General features: G+C 44.1%; 1 protein-coding gene across 1 annotated transcript in view; it reads right to left on the bottom strand.

The window, feature by feature from the left end:
* Positions 1 to 338: 338 nt before the first annotated feature.
* The window catches only part of LOC147430879 (uncharacterized protein At2g33490-like), a 69,643-nt gene continuing 48,511 nt past the window's right edge, over positions 339 to 21,470 (bottom strand). The window contains exons 6-10 of the mRNA XM_086493411.1: positions 17,362 to 17,430; positions 17,254 to 17,282; positions 1,973 to 2,171; positions 1,660 to 1,884; positions 339 to 1,570 (exon numbers count right to left, since the gene is read on the bottom strand). Of these exons, the coding sequence (XP_086349537.1) occupies positions 785 to 1,570; positions 1,660 to 1,884; positions 1,973 to 2,171; positions 17,254 to 17,282; positions 17,362 to 17,430 (1,308 nt within the window). The 3' untranslated portion in view covers positions 339 to 784. The remainder of the gene's footprint in view (positions 1,571 to 1,659; positions 1,885 to 1,972; positions 2,172 to 17,253; positions 17,283 to 17,361; positions 17,431 to 21,470) is intronic.

Genomic DNA, 21,470 nt, shown 5'->3' with positions numbered 1-21,470 from the left:
TACAGCAGGTCAAATTGCAAATTTTGCAATGCCTATAGATGGATGGCTGGGATGCAATGCCCCTCGACCAACGACCTTGATGAGGGTAAGTGCAGATGGCATATATTTCTTCCATTCAATTGGAATCTAATGCATTCTGTGAAACGACAGTTATTGGCATGTGGAACTCGCACAGTGAGGAGAAGTTTGTGTGCCCTTGACATATTGAAGAGATGATGGCATATAAAGTGCCTGTAGAACACTCCCTCCCTATATACTTCCTTTCCACCAAGAGCACATGTTGCTAATGGAAGAGCACAATGTTTTCTGGGATGCAGAGCGCAATAAAACCATTTGGATGATGAAATGGAGTTTTTCAAAATAAAAGGATTTAGTTTTCTCTAGGTTGAAAGCCCATGACCCATGAGTCTTAAGGATTACAATAATATACATTGCTCTCAATCTTAGAAGGATTGACCATAGTATGTTTAGAACATTATACAAATTAATCTCTAAAGAAAAGCTTAACGACAAGCTCTCTCTGCCTTGGTTCAATCTACCCAAGAACCTCAAACATACTTGGGCAATGAAAACTTATGACTTGCCCACCTTATTTCGCAATATGGCAGCAAATAATATTATTTGGTAAACCTAGACTAAATATATAATATAATTGGGTAAACCTAGACTAAAATATAGATTATACAGTGTAATCGCCTGCCTTGAAATCCTGCAGCTGTGTTGTAGGCATAGGTGTAGATAAATTTATCGCCATTTAACTAGCAGCTGAGGATAGAGGAAATAATTACCTGATTTGAACATACTGCTTAATCTTCCCCAGGGGTGCAGAATGTGTAATAGGGTTGGCTGGGTGATTGGGAGACTTGGGCGGTGTTTTAGATCCTGGAGGCGGCAAAGGATGCAGCTCACTGATACTAATCGTAGAAGCTGAGGGAGGAGATAAGTTACCAGTGGTATATGAGAATAATGGTGATCTGCTTATAGGAACGGATTTGAACAAAGCAGGCGTTAGATCTTCATAAAACGGAGTAGGGCTGGAGGTCCTCCTCACATTTGCAAACAAATGTTTGTTGTAAGAGGGGCTGTCAACTAGTGGCCCTGACTGAGTGTACCTTCTATCCTTCTCGACAATGGGCTTGTACAGGCCATCCTCGTCTGTACAATCGGTGAGATTCTTGCCCCTGGTATCAGAATGCTCCTGCTGCCTCTGGGCGTATGAAAGCTGGTTTACAGACATGTCTGACCTGTGTTCCTCCTTATTAGATGCCTCCAAAATTTCTCCGGAAAGTTTCTCCGGTTTCTCCAGCCAACTAACAAGTACACCTGAGTGCTTCTCTGACCTCGTGCTTGCATTATCCCCAACCTGCCTCCCACATTCATTTAGGGGAGAAGGAAGTGCATACATTGCTACACTCTCATGCTCATTATCTAACGTTGCAGACTCCTGAACATTTTCCTTGGCTTCCCTTGAATGGTACAAGAGAGGGGAGACAGGAGCTGACTTACTAGCGAATGCTGACCTCCTTGAATAGATTTCTTCAGAAGAATCTGAAAGGTAACATGGTGACGCCTGTATTGACGACAAGAAAACATGCCGCAGTTGGGACATAACCAAAACATGAAAACATGCCCAAGTCTTGCAAGTGACAGCAAACTTACAGTCTGCTCAACCAAACGATGCCTTGGAGAACTGGCTGCACTATGAGATTGAGAATCATATTTCTGGACCTTCGATTTTGTATTCATCTCCGAACTATTCATGAAGTCATTAATCGATACGTCTTCTTCAGAAAGCGTTGTATCAATCATTCTGTCCAATGCTACCTGCTTGATCATTGGTTCGACTGCATTGATTGATGCGTAACCTTTGCTAAATAAGTGCATCTATGAAGAAATTACACAAACCCGGTTAGTAGTTTTGTGGTGAGACAACGAAGAAAGTGATATAATGTCTTGGCTAACGCATCCTCACATGTGCAGAATGGTACTTTACAGCTTGATCAACGAGATTCACTGACTGACCGCGCATCAGAGATTGCATGTAGAGAGTAAGAAGATTGGCTTTCACTTGGATGCTTTTCTCATCCACCAGACTCTGCTGATGATCCACACTTCTGTTTCCTTTCTTTGCTTTGGCCTTCTTTTCCATCAACGACAGAATGTACAATTTCCTGCAGATGTCAGTGAATGAATTTGGGCATCGCTGTGGTATCTACAGTTTACTAGACACATTTTTATGATGGAACTATGACAATTCTTATTACCAGCACTGGTTAGAGCAAAGAAAAGGACCACAGACGTGAGCCAGGGTTTCCAAACTGATGTTTAGGTTGACCTTTACAGCGACTTCTTAATGACATGCTCGTGGAATCTAGGTTTTATGACACATTGAGTACACGGGCAATGTGCTACGTACGTCTAACATAGCCACCCTTTACTCTTCACCTCATAGCCACCACACATCCTACTCCCACTTCATTCAATGCCCACACCATCAAACCCTCGGCAGTAAACGATCTACAAAAAATGAGCAGTGATACAGTCGCTGTCTCAAAGCAGCCCATGCCCACCAAGTGCAACATAGACAAAACATACATAAGCAGGGACTGGTTCCGTCCTGTCTCGATGTTACATGCGCAGTCACTGACTCTAGTCTATATCAATTGACTGTTGCAGCTCCCTATCTGAAAAATGAGTCAAAGGCAAAAGCTGAAACGCTTGGAAAGACAGTATCTCTGAAGTGGAAGAAATTGGGGCAGTCCAAAACAAGAGAAGCTTCCAATACTTCACATGAGATCATTAACTATTACTAAACTATTGGGACCCTTTGGCAGGCTGGAAAAACATTAAACTAAGAGATGTACACCTATCTCATCTTAAAGGCCCCTTTTAGCATGCCAAAAACCATATATTCACTTTGCTATAGATTTATGAAGGAAACATTCAGGTTTATGGACACTTACAGAAGCCCAAAATATGACCATTTTAAAACACTTCAAAAAAGACCCAACTGAGATAGCAATCAGCTACTTGCCCTTTTTTGTGTTTGGAATTTTTTCAACATGTGTTACCCGCACATGAAAAACATAGTTCGGACAAATGTTATGGCACTTTAGGTAAACTGATAACGAGTATGGGATACAACCATGCTTTTTTACTACAATATAAGTTAACCCCTACAATTGCACCCAATAGCTGCAACCAAGTTACAAAATGATACTAGATAATCATCGCTTGCTCCCTTGTCCTTCTCTTGCTCATTTCCCTAAAACTAAGAATCCATGTGAACCGCTGGGAGTAGCAAAGATCGATCTTTTTACACCCACAGATTTGATCTCAACACAGCGAACTTGATCGTGCACATAAACCTTGAGCTTATCTATCATGTGCTACATGGCCTGGTTCACTGCGAGTATAGTGTTCCCCTGAATGTCCCCCAATAGAAGAGAAGCGGTCTAGCATGAGGAAGTTGAAGACAAACACCTGTCTCCAGAACATACGGGAGAGAGACTTCTTGCTAAACTGATGGCATAGCTCATGGCAGACTATTGATGATTGAGGACAAAATGTTATGTTGTTGAGGCAATGGACATTATTTGAGAATAAGTGGATTTGAGGATGGACCTAGCTGCTCTATTTACTGCTTTGCTGTTTGCATAAATGTCAACCACATGCTCCAACCTACTCGTCGCATAACAACCACATGCTCCAACCTACTTGTAGCGTGAATACCCCATTACCTCATAAGGTCATCCCCGCAAGCTTGCCATTTCAACCTGTCGCATAGTGATAGCATGGCATGTACCCGACCAGAAGAGGAGAGCAAGAGCCAATCTGGAGCTGCACCAGAAGTTAGGGTGCAAATCTGAGCTCAGCACGTGTACAATGCGGTAGAAATTTTCGGCAGGAATCACGACCTGATTCGCAACATGACGTGGCAGCATGCGTATGTGGCATTACAATTTACAAACACGTGGTGATGTGGCAGCAAGCACACTGGTCAACTTTCGACCAATTATGTAAGCATTGACTTTCCAGTGGCTTTTGGGCACCAGCTTTTAATTAGCAATTGCTTTTGAGCCACAGTGCCTGGCCCTTCCCAGCTATTGTATCTGTGAAGTGTTGGAAAACACCAAGAGGTGGATGGGGAGGAAGACCACGAGAAGGATAGTGTGCAAAAACAAATCTCTTCTCTACATTAGAATCCACCCTTTACATGTATGTAGACTTTAAAAAACCATGCAGTAACTGACCTACACCTCAGAACTCCCAACCACTCAAACCAATGGTGCTTATTGCGCATGGTTTTAGGGGTGATCTCCATAGGTGGTGAATAATAACTAGGTTTCTCCCAACAATCCACCAAGTGTTATCCACTTTTGATTTAGTGGCTACATACACTAATACAGGGAACGGCATTTTTCATGCCCAAGAACACCGAAATGGCATTCCGAACACCTACAGGTGCAGGGAATATGTCGGAAGGGCCAGACATTCGGGGTGACAATTTGTCACCAGAACGGTAAGAGAAGTTTAACCTCCATATGGCAAAAACACCATAATTTTAAAAAGACCCTTTTTTTTTGTAATGTGCAACGGAAGTGATTTAATGTGATAACTCGGGATGAGTGCTCAGTGCGAACTCAAGGTTACTTTTATTCCATGAGATGTGCAAAGACTAAGAGAGAGAAGAGAGATATATACCAAGATGAATCCAGGATAAGCCTAGATTCACCCTTAAAGGAAAGTGCAAGGTATAGACCCATGGTAGTCACCCACAAGATAAAATAACCATCAGCTCCACATGCATAGTATTGACTAAATACCACGACATCCCCACTAATGTCATCAGTGCCCAATAGTGGGTGTAGAACTAGGTACTCACATATGCTCCCAAACACAACACACACCACACGCACACACATGAGCATACAACAACACAATGTTCAACGTACTGTGTTTCTGTCATGACTCCAGAGATCAAGGGCAAACTCAGAAATAATGAAGCCTAGCACTAAAAGAAGCATTCAATTGGAAAAATTAGCACAAGTTGATAGGGCATATGCACCATAGAGTTCACCTTGCAAAATGGGAGTGCCTCCTTGAAAGTCAAAAAGGACAGAGTTTTCATCAAAAGAATCTATAGCTTAGCATAGGCTTTCAAAGGATCCATTTTCGCAAAATCCTTTTTGAAGTTAGCACAAAGATCAGCCCACGTTGTAGGCTTCTTTGTCATATCACACCACCTATAAGCGTATTACTGTGCAAATAGAGAGGAGTCGTCAGAATCCTCCGTTCATCATGCTCTTCATGTTTTGGGAGCGGCAGTGGGACAGCAGGCAGCCAAGGAGAGTTACTATGTTTCAGTGGATTGTAGCGCACAGGGCTACAGCAGTTGGGAATTGGTTGGTACACAGCGGCTTCTCATTAGCATGTGCAGTCTGTGGCCATTCTTTGGAGAGTCAACGTCATTGTTTGTGGGACTGCCCCATGGCACAGTAGGTTTGGCTTCAGGTTCTCCGGCTGATGCCAGCCCTCTCCACATCCCGATAGTATACTTGGGGTGCTGCAGCTTGGCTTCCAGTAGCACGATGATACTGATCCAGGAGGGTCGACCTACACTTCAGCTTGCCAGAGAGCTCACCCCCATGAGTGGTGCAGTGATAGAAAGTGGTGTTAAGGGCTCATCTGCGGCCTAACCCTCTGCTTCAACCAGCGGGCCCACTTCTTTCGCATCTTCGAGGCTCTCCCTGTCCCACCGGCAGAGATTGTTCATGACATTTGGTTGGAGCTCGTTCATACACTCAAGGGTCAGTTTGAGAAACTTCAAGGCAGCTCTGACCGCATTCGGGAGCGTCAAGAGGCTTCCTTGCGACTTTGATGCCCAGGGCCTTTCCTCACTATGGTTCAAGGCGTGCATGGATGGCACTACCAGCCACCAGTGTGGCTTTTTCCTCCTCCCATCTCGTGATCTAGCCCTCACTGTACATACTTTATTTCCTCACTGGTACAATCTTCCCATGTTTCTAACGTAGCCCTCTCTCGCAAAGGTGGTTTTGTAGCCTTTGGGCAGTTTTATTAACTAATGGGTCTTTTTCTTGCAAAAAGAAAAAAAAAATCACTGAAATTGACCTACAGATCACTAGAAAGCTTCCATACCGCAAGGGAAAGTGTCCTTGACGTGTACTTTTGACCTACAGGGATTTTTGCGCCGTTATGTTGGCAAAATTGGCTCAAAAACCTGCAATTACAGCCATGGACAGGTTTGGACAGCTTGGTGAGGATTAGGAGAGAGCGTTCAGATCGTTTATTTGTTAGGGAAGCTTGGGGAAAGCATTGGGTGCTTGTACAGGACAATCTAGAGAGATTTCCCGCGAGGAATCTCGTCTAATTCAAGGGGCAAGTGACCCTACATGTGCAAGAGCTCGAGGGCTATCCACAGAAGTGATGGGCACGCGAATCGGAGCGCAAAACGGAGAATTCGGCGTGCTACAATTTCTCGCCAGGTTTTGTGAAGTGCTCTAAAGTGCGTGGAAAGTCAACGTGTACTTGGAGTTTTGTCCGTGGAGACTTCTACTGTGGTTATGTTGTTGAAATCGGGTTAGAGTAGAGGATTTCAGCCCGATAAAAGTGGGGCAGCTTGTAGTAGTTTACAAGTTTTTCTCCAGTATAATAAGAATAAAGAAATACCGAAAGGGGCGCCAGTCTTTGGGGCCAACAGGGTGTCGTTGTCTGCTTGGTAGCGCTCTAGCTGCCAGGCCGTGGTTTGTCTTGAAGTGTTGAATTCCAATCACATGCTTATTCATGAAGTTCCTTTGTGTCCTAAAGTTGTAAAGTAAAGAATCGGGTGAAAGCCAAAGTCTACCGCCCTACGGGCCGGTTTCACGGTTCTCTCGCCGGGACAGAATCACTTTTTCCTCAAGAAGTGAGCCTCGGTTGGTTTGGTGAAGACACAGAGTACAGGAAGTTGGAGAGTATAGGAACTTGGAATTACACTATGGCTGACAGGACGCATGACACCAGGGAAGAGGGTTCCTCTTCACAGGACAGACAGGAAATTCCGCATGTTCCTACATAACCTTTTCAATGTTCGCCCTGCAAAAAGTGGTCAAATTAGGGCTAATTTTCTGCTGCATTTTTAGGGTTTGCAAGTATGAAAAGATGAGATAGGGAGAGGTCTCACGGTGGTGGACTGGCCACTAGATTTCCTACGGAAGTGATGTGGATCTGCCAGGTGGCTCGCTGCTCGTCGATTCTCTAAGGCGATTGCTTGGATTCTTTGACGCATTGGTAAATCATCTTGAAATTTGACCTTACTTGGTCGTGGGTAGTACACTACAGTGTTGTGGAATTATGCTCGTTTGCAGAGGCTAGAGCCTCTTGCATAGGTAAAAGCTAAGGGACAGGTTGCAAGATGCTACTTGGTGAAGTTCAAGAACTATCCACCTATGGATGCAAAGTGGATGGAAGAGCACGAGCTGTCAAAGTCACCAAATGTATTGCAGCTTTACCTTGAGGCCTTTGGGTTACAACCTACGTATGCCCCAACCCAACGTCTGCAAAGGAGGGGTAATGATAGAACTAGCACATCAAATGTACTCATGGATTCAGTGCAATAGTAGTGTACATTGTTTGGCAAAAGTATGAAGGTCTCATTAAGTCATTTATACACATGTTTTGACAGTCCTTCTTGCGGATACATGCGATGATAAAAGGGTGCTAAATCATCTATGGCATATATATATGGCACGCAATCGAGGACGTTTGCGATTTTAAGAGGGCAGTATGTCACGGTATGTCACGAGGGCAGTATGTCACGAGGACTTGGCAATTGCTAACTTGAGTTGTTTCTTTCCGATGATTTTTGTTTAATTTTTGGGACCCTCTTTTTGAAGTTGCAAATGGCCAAACATTGTATGGCCCGTGTGAAACGGCCAATGGCCGAGAGTTTCACCCGCTGTCGGAAAGGCCAGGTCACCACGAGTTGGTCGAGCCAATCCGCATTCGAATCCGAGCAGTAAAAGGGTGTCTAGGCTCAATTCAAAGTAATTTAGGCCCCTCGCTACACTTATAAGTTGGTGGGTACTAGGAAATTAACTCAAAAGAGGCAAACTGGACACATGGCGGCTCCAGATGCATCTGCCAGAAGCATCAGCAAGAGCGGGCGCCCATTTCAAGACAGGGGGCTGATTTGACTTGAGATGTGTCCTACAGAGTGTGTGAGTAGTGGGTGCAAGTGCTCACAGCTTTAATGGAAAGCTTGCCTTCTCCCTTGCTCTATGTAGCGCGACGATTTGCTCTCGCGCATCTCTCTCCCCTTAGCACATATGGTAATGCCCCACTAGTTGGGCTTCTCTGATGACCATGTACAATTCTAGGGGTTTTATGCACGTTTGCCAAGGCAAGAGCCTTTTGTACAAGAACCAGATTAGCTAATTGCTAATCCCCTTCAAGTACGCACAATTCCATTGCGAAGGAATGCAAAAATGAAGAGTTTTCTCGCGTGAAAACTCGTCTGATTTATAAGGGCATTGTCCCATTGCATGCAGGAGCACCTGAGACACACATAGGCGTGCTTGCTCCGCTCGAAACAGTCCAAAACAAAGAATTACAACCTGCTGTGTTTTTCTGCAGGTTTAGGGTTTCACACTAAACTGCAGGGATTCGCCAGGGGAGCCTCGGAGAGGCCTTGGGATGCATGTACAAGGCAATAGGCACCTAGCAATGGCGAAACAGAAAAATACAGCAAGCTGAGATTGACCTGCAGCTCACTGGAAAGCTTCCATACCGCAAGGGAAAGTGTCCTTGAAGTGTACTTTTGACCTACAGGGATTTTTGCGCCATTATGCTGGCGAAATTGGGTCAAAAACCTGCAATTACAACCATGGACAGGTTTGGACAGCTTGGTGAGGGTTAGGTGAGAGCGTTCGGATCGTTTATTTGTCAGGGGAGCCTGGGGAAAGCATTGGGTGTGTGTACAGGACAATTTAGAGAGATTTCCCACGAGGAATCTCGTCTAATTCAAGGGGCAAGTGACCCTACATGTGCGCGAGCTCAAGGGCTATCCCTAGAAGTGATCCGCACACGAATCGGAGCACAAAACAATTTCTCGCCAGGTTTTATGAAGTGCATGGAAAGTCACCGTGTACTTCGGATTTTGTTCGTGGAGACTTCTACTGTGGTTATATTGCCGAAATTGGGTTAGAGTAGAGGAATTTCAGCCCGATAAAAGTGGGGCAGTTGTAGAAGTTTACATGTTTTTCTCCAATATAATAAGAATAAAGAAATACCGAAAGGGGCGCTAGTCTTTGGGGCCAACACGGTGTCGTTGTCTACTTGGTACCGCTCTAGCTGCCAGGCCGTGGTTTGTCTTGAAGTGTTGAATTCTAATCACAGGCTTATTTCTGAAGTTCCTTTGTGTCCTAAAGTTGTAAAGTAAAGAATTGGGTGAAAGCCAAAGTCTACCGCCCTACGGGCTGGTTTCAGTACGCCATCTGGATTCTGGGGCATGCTCAAGGTGCACGGCCATCTGTGCCTCTTGCCAAGCTTGATACTACTTAATGGCATCACCCAACAAATACATGGCAGCTGTCAAAACTTTACTATTGTTGTTCTTCTTGTTAGTCGCAAAGTAAGCATTAAATTGACGCAAACAAAAGAGCATCCACCTTACCACCATACTTATTGAAAGTCAACTTCTCAATGACTAGGTGGTTGGATTCGTCATCTCTTCCTAGGCTACGGGATGACTCGCCGGCCTCTATGGGAGGATCGACCCTTGAGGAGAGGAACTGATAGACCAACTCTTACATGTGTTGGACTCTCTGGGCCTCACGCTCTTGCTCCATAGCTACTCTCTTTTCTTCAGAAACTATACATAGAGCTTCGCGCTTCCTTTCTAGATCCTTTCTTTCCCTTTCGACTATGGCCCGCTGAGTCTCTTGCTGTAGCATCCATGGACTTCATCAAAACCTCTATTGAGCTTGGCGCAATCAGTGGCGAGGGTCGAGTTGGAAGAGGATATGCTACCTTAGGTTTCTTAGTGTGATCAGGATCACCACCCCATAGGAAAGCTGGCCAATGAAAAACTTTGTTGATCTAATGTCTAGCAAGAGATCAACAAGACAAAAAGTAGATTAGTAAAGGGAGTAGATGATGGATGAGAACAAAGGCCCTTAAGGAGAGGGATGTCCAAACATTGCCCCAAGGATAGCGCTGACTCTTGAGTAACTATAACATGACTCTTTGCACGTGCATTTGGGGTCCAGCAACTGGACAGTGACTAGTCACTTGCAAACTATACAGTGTACTTTACACACTCAATTCCTAGAGTCAAGACTCAACATGGCTCGTAGCCAACTTAGAGGCAAAGCCAACTTGGCATGGAGAATTTGAGCGTGAAACGGTCCTCCTGGTGTAGGGATTTCTTCTTCTCCAATTCGACTCTCCATCACCTTCATACAAAGTATTCATCCCGCTACTAATGATGACCATGCACTGAGTATTGTGGTATCGGGGGTACTTGGGGTATTGGATCCTTGGTACTGCTTGCAGTCTGCCTTTAAGAAGGCTTTTCTCTTACCCAAGTTGAACTCCTTTCTGCAGGAGCATCCCTTGGCGGCCTTGCGCTCACACCAAGGTTGCTTTTTTCCACCTCATGTAGATTGGCCGGCCGCAATGTGCAAGGTCCGCTCTTGATGAGTGGAAAGCAGAACGACGGGAGGCTAGACAAACCTTTCTTTTTTAGGTACTTGCCACTCTTCAAAAACACAGATTAAAGAGTTCCACACGCCCAAGTGGTCTTGGGTTACATACAATCTCAAACAAGCAAAAATAAATTATGTGGTTCTTTTCGGCTTAATGGCCCTTGAGGCATAGCGATGAAGACGAGAGTGCGCCCAATGCGCGATGGACTAAGAGTAAGAGTGGCTAATAAGTTCGGAGCAAGGACACGAAACTTCTTTGATAGAAAATCTAAGAGAGGTTCCTTAGGTTCTTCTCTTGAGTGATGATATTGAACACTACCAAAGAGCTATGATACCAGTTCAATGTGCAGCAGAAGTGATTTAAGGTGATAACTCACGATAAGTGCTCAGTGCGCACTCAAGATTCCTTTTATTTTATGAGAGAGATGTGCAAAGACTAAGAGAGATACTGTGAGTGAAGGTTCTGTGAGTGGAAGAGAGAGAGAGAGAGAGAGAGAGAGAGAGAGAGAGAGAGAGAGAGAGAGAGAGAGAGACGATGATGATGATGATGTATTTACGTCCTCGGGGGGCCAAAATGACCCATGGGACCCAAAATCTCATATATGAGACTCCCCCCTTCCCATGTGAAGGAGAGGACGTGTCATAATTCTGTGGTGATTTTGTTTGTTAGTGTGGTGTGATGTTCTAGCACTTTGGCAAGATAGATGCCTAGTGCTACTGGAGAGGGATGTGTTCTTGAGAGAAGCTCCTCAAATGTAGTACATCCTTGAATAAGTTGGGGGAAGTCAACCCGAATGTGTACATATGCTGGACATTCAAGGGTTACATGTGCCTCATTTTCCAATGAGTTCAAGTTGCATTGAGTGCATCTCCTCATGTTTGCATCAATATTCAGCCATCCTCCCGTTTCACTTTTGAGCATGTGTGATCTTGTCCGCATCAAGGTGATGGCCCGTCTCGCACGGTAAGACATGGGTGTCCTGATATGTATTTGGGTTTCCCCGATCTTGTACTCTTCCCAGTATCTCGTGTTTATGTGCTTGCAATAGTATTCAAACTTGGACCTGTGCATTGCATTCTTCCATTTGCTGTGGAGGGCCTCAAGTAATTGTAGTTCAAAATTCAGCTCGTGCTCATGCTCGGTACCTGCCTCTACATGCATGTCCACATGTGCTCCCACATTCCATTTAGAGAACCATTTCCTGATGTCCTCAACAAGGCTAGAGGTGAGAAACTTGCTTTTGTGGTTCTTTTGCGGCTTACATCCTACCTCCCATGCTATGTGAGGCAAACGGTTATGAGGCATCAGCTTCACCTTCAAGAGATATCTATGCATTCTTTGCAAGGCAAGCATTTCCAATGGTCTTTGTCTAGTCTCCAATAGCATCACTGAGTATGGTGTTGTGGTTTTTATCCCCATATGTCTACATAAGAACTTTTTCTAAATTTTCTCAATGTCATTCCATGCGTTGGCCGGAATACTTGGTCCCCATACCTCTACCCCATACAATAGCGTTTGGACCACACACGCATTGAAAGTCATGGACTTTATTTCCCACCTTCTAGTGACGCTTTGTTTGCACATGTTTTCAAACTCGTAATACCTTGCTTGTCCTGCTTCAATTCTTGTTTTTGCACATTGCCCCCATCTATGATTCGAGGGTATAATGATGCCCAAGTATTTAAAGCTGTCCACTGCTTGAATCTCTTGCCCATCATACATAAGGGCGGGCTGATCCTTTGATTTGTGTGTACACATCGCCATACATTTTGTTTTCGTGACATTCACTGAAAGTCCTGTGGCTTCGTAGAAAGTATGTACCGCATCCAAAAGTTTTTGCAAGAGAGACATGCTATGCGCTAAAAGAACCACATCATCAGCATAAATGAGTAGCAAAGTAATGCGACCTACATTTGGTGCATCTCCATTATCTTGCGTCGTTTGGCAGATAAAGTCCTCAACCTCATCTATGCATAGCCCAAATAATGTTGGGGACAGAGGGCATCCTTGTTTGACCCCTATTGTGCTAAAGAACTCTTTGGAGAAGCCTGTTTGCATTTTCAGTTTACATCGAACCGCATGGTATAGGCGTGTCACCGCAACCCTCAAGTGTATGGGAACCCCAATGGTCTCCATGCGGGACCATAACCCATGACGAGGTACCGTATCAAACACTTTCTTAAAGTCCACAAAACAGCAGTACATAGTTTCCCCTTTGAGTCGCGCCTCTTCCATCATAATCCGGATTGTAATCAAGTGATCTATGGTACTATGTTTTGCTCTAAAACCTGCTTGACCGAGAGCCCTCTTTCCACTATTTTCAGCCCATGTGCTAATATCCTTTTCTATCAGGCTCCCAAAAAGTTTTGCCATGCAAGAGCCCACCATGATGGTGCGGTAATTCGTGAGTAGGTTACGGTCTCCGCCTTTAAACAAAGCTTTGACCCAATTCTCTTGCCAATCTTCAGGCATGCCTTGGTGGATAGCTTGATTCCAAATGGGGTCCCAAACCCCCTCCAAGGGCCCCCCTCTCTATCGCCAAAGATGTATTTACTTTAGATTGCACAAATGTTGATACAATGGTCCTAGATGTTGATGAGGCTAATGTTGATGAGGCTAGTGATGCTGATGGAATGGGTCTAGATCTGAGAGAGAGAGAGAGAGAGAGAGAGAGAGAGAGAGAGAGAAATGAAATGAAATGAAATGTTATATTAACGTCTTCAAAAGGCCAGAATGACCTATGAGACCAAACTGATACAAAAGTGGTGAATCTGTTACAATGTCTGGGTACCTTAGTACTAAAGTACTAAGTGTGAAAGTGTGAAAATAAATGTGAAAAACTAAATACAAAGTATTAAATAAACTTCTTAGGAGCATTCTGGGTGTCTGGCTAGAATGCTTCTAATCCTTTGTTGTAGTCTCCTCCGGTGAAGTGTACTTCTGCATCTCGGTCGTGGTTGTCTCGATTTCCTAAGCTCAATCGCCCTGTCAATGAGGGTGCCTTTGGTATGAATGTGGGTACTCCTTTGTGCTGGCTGCTTGCCTCTTGCTTCTCCTTCCACTCCTGGTTCTATCGATCCGAAGAAATCTGTGATCTACCTCTGAGGCTGTAGTGCTCTTTGTCTTCTCATTAGATTATCCCTGTGCCGATGTAGTTCCAATAGGTAGAAGCCTAAGCATCTTTGACCTTGGTATTGCATGACTCTATCTAGAGGTCCAAAGCCTTCTTTAAATAGGCAATGGAAACGCCCACGTATCTCATAGTATACGGTGCAATGGCATATGTAGTGTAATTCTATCTCCGGCTCCATTCCGCATAACTTGCAAATTCTGCTCTCAGGTGGGATTCCCCTAAATCTGCCAAATTCAATTTCCACCAATAGCACATCTCAAACCATGAGACAGGTGGGTATCCATGTAGCTCGGGCGAATCACAAATCCATCTTCACATAGCTGTAGGAAGTTTTCTTTGTAGTCGGCCATCTTCGTGCCCAATTCTTGTGTAGGGTCTACCCGTGTCCTCTTAGTATCCAACTGTATAAGATCCTGACGGATGATTTTATTAATCTCCGTTCGTGTAATTGCCAGTGATGGAGCCTCAAGAGAGTATTGGAAGGGGGGTAATCTTTCCATACCGAACCCGTGTCTCTGAAACCACGAGGATAGTTGCGCATACCAGCATGATGTATCCCCTTTCATTGCTAATTGTCGAGAGGATTCAAGGGCCAGTCTAGTATATCGGCAATTATTTGTATCCCACAAACCATGTATAAAGGACACTGATCTGGTAAGAGCTTCAATTTCTATCGAAGGGGCAGCTAGTTCCGCTCGGGTAATCGCGTGTGGTACGGAGGCCTTGGCTCTAATCATTCGGGAAATCATAGATACCAAAGGTCTCTCCATTGACTTCCAATTATCCTAATCCACAGATGGTCCCCAAATCTGGACCCCATAAAGCATAGCCGAAGCCACCACAGTATCAAAGAGCCAAAGTTTTGTTCGTGACTTGTGAACACATCCTCTCCAACCCTCCCAAGGCCGCAGAGGCTCTAGACAATCTAGCATCCGCTGCTTTCTTCAGAGTAAACTTCGGTCCTGCAAATACCACACCAAGGTATGTGTATACATCTGTGTACTCTAGTTTATCCTGGCCATATGCAAATGTAGGTGCCAATCTCCTAACCCATTGCGGTGTGGTGTTAAACACCATAACTTTGGTTTTACCCAAGTTTACCAACAGTTCACTGTCCTCCGCGAATTTATGTAATGCATCTAGCTGCCTCTGCATTCCATCTGGTGATTCTGCTATCAATACAATATCATCTGCATACAACAACAAAGGGATCCATGACCCTGCAAGTTGAGCACGTCTGTCACCCTCTCTATCAATGTAATCTGATACCTCATCTATGTACATACCAAATAAAGTAGGGGACAGTGGGCATCCCTGCTTTACTCCAACGGTGGAATGAACAATGTCGGAATCCCCTTCTTGAGTACGTACATAACCAGTTATTGACCCGTATAAGGCCATGATCCCCCAAATAATCTCTTTGGGGACCCCTAACTCTTGCATCCTGCACATCAATCTGGCCCTTGGTACTGTATCAAAAGCTTTCCGAAAATCCACAAAGCAACAATACATCCTTCTCCCGCTTGCTCTTCCTTCCTCAATAATGGCTCTGAGAGTAAGAATATGATCTAAAGTGGAATAACCCCTCCTGAATCCAACTTGTCCTGTTGCCCTTACGCCCTCATTCTCTGCCCATCTACTCAATTTTTGTTCAAGAATGGATGCGTACAGTCGGGTCAATGTGTGACCTACCATAATGGTACGGTAGTTCCCGGGTATCATAGGATCCCCTGACTTGAAAATAGGTATGATAGTAGATAATTTCCAAGATTCAGGTAATCCTTCACACATGACCCGATTAAACAGACGAGCAAGGACTTCTGAAAGTAGATCCCTGGCATGGATCAGATGTTCTGCTACTAAACCATCATGATCATATGCTCTTCTTGTCTTCATCTTATCAATGGCTTTTTTCACCATTTCCATAGTAAAGAAAGTACTAGTAGCAGGGCATGGCTCTAGCGGATCTGGTAATGGAGGCTGTCCAGATACCATATATAATGATGTTACATATTGACCCCAAATCTGAGGAGAAGTAATTGTCGGAGGCGGTGAGTGCTCGTGAAATAAACGCCAGGCCTCATGTGAGTCCTGACTCAAGAAGAGCTGATATAAATCCTTCTCCAGTTTGGCTAAAAATGCCCTTTTCTTGCGACGTACTGTACGCCGAAGAGCAATCCGAGACTGCTTATATGTGATGATCCCAAGTGTAAGCTCTTTCTGGACCTGGGATCTCGTCTCTCTGCATTCCTCGTCATACCAACTGTTTTGAGGCATGTTCCCAGATCCTCTCTTCTGATCAGGTTGAGTATGTGGGTATGCCTCTTGTGCTGCTCCATGTAGTATCTCTGTTAACTGAGAAGTAATCTCCTCTACACTATATACTGGCTCGGCTGCCCACATCCTATTATAGATCTTTTCCACATAGACTGAATCAGTCTCTGGCGTTAAAGTATATCTTGTGTGTGTCTTCTTCCTTTGTACTTGAGAGGCATTGTATTGGAAGGAGATTGATAAGGTCAAGAGAGCATGATCCACTGCACTCCCAACCGGTCTGGGTCCCACCTTAAAGTCCTCGATACTAGAAATAAAGCTTGGTGAAGTCATGACATAATCCACTGTACTGGCCCCATGCCTGTGCGGGAAGCATGTGAATCCCCCAGATAAAGGGAAATTCTCTAGACCATTAAGTATGGCCAAACCATGTATAGTTGCCATCTCCATGAGATGTCTCCCATATTCAGTGTGTTCTTTATCCTGTGAGTTTCTAGTAAGCCCCCTCTGTAGAGAGAGAGAGAGAGAGAGAGAGAGAGAGAGAGAGAGAGAGAGAGAGAGAGACTAACACCAAATGGGGTTCCAAACCCCCCTCCAAGGGCCCCCCTCTCTATCGCTAGAGATGTAGTTGCTTTAGATTGCACAAATGCTGATACAATGGTCCTAGATGTTGATGAGGCTAGTGATGCTGATGGAATGGGTCTAGATCTGCAACTGCGACCTACTCTGCATGCGAGACCTGGTTGCCGATGTGCTGAATTCTAAAAACGCTGAGGATGAGGGCTGAGTTTCTACCCAACACCTATGTTGATTACACAAAATAAAGTCAAAATCTCTGCCTCTGACCCTCTGTCTTGACTCTACATTTCTCATATGACGTGTGTGCAAAACTATGTCTAGATCCTTCATGTGTGTGTATAAGAGCATTGCTAGCAATGAGGCAGACATTAAGCTGATTATTGTGAAAATATACCTGACAAAACAACCATCATGAAAACAATGTGAAGGACACACTTCTAAGGCATTAGAAAATACTAACAAGCAGATTAGAAAAAGAAAATAACAGGTAAGGTCGGTATTTTAACAGACAGCTTACAACAGGGAATGCATAGGTGCTAGGACTGAAAGACAAAACTCACCGTTCCTCATCATACTCGTTCTTCATAATCTGCAAAAAGCATCAATTATTGCATAAGCTTCCACCCCTAGGAAAAACAGTGAAAGCTCTATAATAAGTGTGGCATTACCTCAGCTTGTTGAATTTTGGTCATCAACAGCTCAGTTGGCTTGATGATCGTTTTAGAAACATGAGCTGCCTGTCAAAGTAACATATCTTCAAACTCCATAGCATCATCTATTATTGAATTCAAACTCTCAAGTGGCACATTAATTAAAATTGAATGAAGACTGATCACTCTTCCAATTCACAAGTAATGGTATATTCCCCTGTGCACGGACAAGAACAAATTCCAGGCGTATGACCCTCAGACCCAGCAAACAAATAATAAAACAGCAAAGGGACATACACATGCAAAGCATACAAACACACAGACACCACCATACAAACACAAGCAGCCAGCACACAGACAAGCAAGCACACAAGGGGAAAAACCGCATGCAGACAGAACAAGCAAAACACAGAAAAAACGAAAACGCAAAAAAAAAGCCCACCTGTACAAACAAGAAACAAATAAAAATAGGTAAACAATGGCGGCCTCACAGAGTGTCACAGCAGGAGATGGCAGAGGGCGGCCTCCGGCGCTTCATGAAGACAAGCAGGGGAGAAGTCAACGCTAAGGTAACGAGTGAGCCTTGAGGAAACTCACACGAACGCCTCTCTCTCTCACACACTATTGTCCCATTTTACACCCACGCTATGGTACCGGATGGAGCTAGCTCATGTTTTCATAGGTATATTTTGTAAGCAAGGTTTAAACCTTCCTGAAGAAGCGGAAAAATGGAAACAGAAAACGGGGGACAATAAAACAGAGCTTCTGATCTGATAGGCCCCGAAACGGAGTTTCTGATCAGATAGGCCCTGAAACCGAGTTTCCTTGTAACAATGAGCTAGCTAGATTATGTGTATCATGTTTGTACAATGTAAACTCAATGCATATAGGTCGCATTATGGGCCCTTTGTCATAGAACACCATACTCCTCTACATTACATTCTCCCATCTATTGTAGACTCCACTCGGTTATCCCTTTCGGTCCATAGCTTAGTTCCAGTTTAATCATTTTGTCATTATGTTTGTTCCCTTTTTTGCTTGGGATGCCAGAGGAGATACCACAATTGTACATTGGTTCAGCACATATGATCTAGATATAAAGTGGCTCCCACCTTTTCAATTTGACCAGCCTCACCATTTATACGACTCTCACTATGTGAGAGGAGCCGCATCCTCAAACAAAATCTCTGGCAGTTGTACAGTCGAGAGACATGGATTACACCTAGACAAACTCTTCCATTGAAACTACTATACTACAAAGAGAACTTCATGGCTATTCTAGAGGATGGCTTCATCCAGCAACCAAAAAATATATGGACACACAGATGCCACTAAGTGCTAGAGTGGCGATTAGCCAGCTCAGGGTCTCACTTCACAAACTAAAGATTGAGGTTGGGCGGGCAGTACAAATTGAAGAGATTGTAGGACATGCAAGATATGTGGAGGTGGGTTGGAGAGCAAGGAGCACTACTAGATGCTCAGAGAATGAGTGAGCGAGAATTATCCCCTTACCCAGATTTTCTGGGCAATTATGTACAAGCAATACAATTCGGGACAACAATTTAGAAGCTAGAGGAATGTTCCTAAATTGGCTATTTTCAAAACAATTTCTATTATTCAAGGTTGGATCCATTTATTTGATGTGCACATTAGAATTGCTAAGTTAGAGTAGTAGGTCTAAGAGAAGAGGGCTTTCTGGATGCGTTTTCGGGAAAATGACATAGACGGTAGACCATCATAGACAGAACCTCTGAGATATCCAAGTATGGATATTCCTAGTGCGTCATTTAGAGGAATTGCAAGAGCACTATGAGCGGGAATATCTACTTGGCCCACGCACGGAACTTCTAAGTTGTCACATCAAATGGGTAGAAACTTCTGGAAAAGAAAAATGTGTGTTGTATTGCTTCTGCATCCAAAGCTCTAATTGTTAAGTCCCATGTCATAGCACCATTATTGACCATAACCGTTTTGCCAAATTGAAAATTGATCATATTTGCAGCTTGTCCCATCTTTGTCAGAAGTATGAGTATCACATCTACAACTTAGCAAGAATTCTTATCAAAATAAGGGCTTGCAAGGAATTTTTCACAGCTTCGAGTTGTGTATGAGAAAGTACTAAATCTTTATTTGCTTCGAGTGAAACCATTGGTAAATTGACTTGAATTTTATGTTGAGTGACAACCACTGGTTGGAAATTTTTAAGGTGTCTGAACAATAAAGTCCTCCTGAAGGGATGTCGTAGACTGAGAAAGAGTAGTATTTGGAGCTACGTTCATCTGTAAAGGTTCAAGTTGTGTCCAAAGATTCAATTGCACGACTGAAGTCGTGCTGCAAGAGTTTGCAACTAATTTATCCTCTGCACCGCTGAAGGTAAGGAATGGAGTCTTCAAGTTTGAAGAATTATCATTCACCACAGCATCTGGTATCTGTTCACAGGCAAATACTTTGTATTACAAGGGTGGTGACAAGGCGACTTTTTCTGCCTGGAGCACCGCCAAAGAAGGGGTTATGTGCTTGTCTCTTATCACACAAGAACCAGAATGTTCTGAATCTTCAGCTCTTTTAGCGGGTATTAAGGCTTCCATTTGAGAAGGGGGAAATTGAGGGAGTTGTGACCTCCTAGATGTCTAAAGAATCCTCTTGCAAAAGGAAAGGATCAATAAATCTTCAACTTTACCACCATGACACAAGAAAAACTTAAATGCAGGGCATGGCTCGCAAGATCAGCTTCAGATCGAGACTTGCAAGGAGTACCAACATAAGAAGGATATGTCACTTACTCCATATAGAGCCAGAGACAGAGCTGCAGTACATATGTCATTGCCCGGTGTACTAAGAGATACATGGCCGATTTCATTGCATGTTCAAAGAGGGTTTTGGACCACTTCTAGAGTCATGAGATACCAAGACCAAACATGTCTAGGAATGTTTCTACTCAAGTTGCGCAGATATAGAGAGAGCTTACTAAGGACACCATGGGAGAGCCAGTCCCAAAGGTGGATCACAGGTTTCTTTACATCAGCCATTGGGCAGTCAAAGGAGCGGTAGTCATAATCGAGTTCAGATCTCACCCTCACCAGGGGTCGTTGATCGATCGAGTGATTGAGCTAGGGAGATCCAAGCGCCCACGACCTGTCAAAGTCGACGATGCGGAAGCGTTGAGACCAAGGGGGGGGGGGAGAGAGAGAGAGAGAGAGAGAGAGAGAGAGAGAGAGAGAGAGAGAGAGTCTCCTGAACCAACCAACCTTGGCAATGAATAATTGATGTACAATACAATGGGGGCTTAGGGTTGCTTATATACCAACCTCAGTAAATTTCCCTACCTAGATTTTGACAAATAAGTAAAATAAATATCTAAAAGCCAAAATAAATAATGGGATCACTTTGGGCAGTTCACTTGAGATGCCTAAACACCTTCTCTGCAGCTCATAGTGGACATAAATAGTGAGACCAAGTTGAAGAATACCATGGATACCCCAACAACCGTTGTCATGCTAAATACACCTCAGCCCTCAACTTCTTTGTACCTTAGAAGAATGCCATCTTGAGCATTGGTTGCCTTTTTAAAAAATTGAGTTGTAGACCACACTATGTCCAAGAATCTCCATTCGTGAACTGTGGACACATCACGTCCAAAATCAATACTCCAAGATAATGAATTGTGGAACACATCTTGTCCATGCTCGACCAACAACAATGGATTGGTGCACTCATCCGAAGTATTTTAGATACGTCTGATTGGGTCGGACCTCATGAGTACCGAGACAGCTAACTGAGTATTGGTACTCCCGTCCTTGTCAAGCTTGCATTTGCCTCCGTCCTCTAGCTAACTCGTCCATTTGCTTTTGGCTTCACAATCTCGAGCCAAACAATTTTCCGGTTTCCTTGAGAACTGTGTCAGTGCATAGGCCGCTAACTGGATGGTAGTCAATCCGCTTTTCATAGCGGATGGTCGGTGTTGATCATGGTTCTCATTGGTGCTTGATCGGGGGGGGGGGGGGTTGTTGAAGTTGCAAGATATGAACTTGATACCTTCTCACACTCCAAAAGCCGCATAGTTCCTAGAGGGAGGTCTAAAATTAGCAAAGGGCCTCCAATGCCCTTTCTAAACTTTACTCTTGAAG

Source organism: Adiantum capillus-veneris, chromosome 21 (assembly GCF_014529385.1).
Source record: "Adiantum capillus-veneris isolate H3 chromosome 21, ASM1452938v2, whole genome shotgun sequence".
Taxonomy (NCBI): domain Eukaryota; kingdom Viridiplantae; phylum Streptophyta; class Polypodiopsida; order Polypodiales; family Pteridaceae; genus Adiantum; species Adiantum capillus-veneris.
The sequence above is the reverse complement of the archived record's forward strand: the minus strand, read 5'-3'. Positions and strand labels throughout refer to the sequence as shown.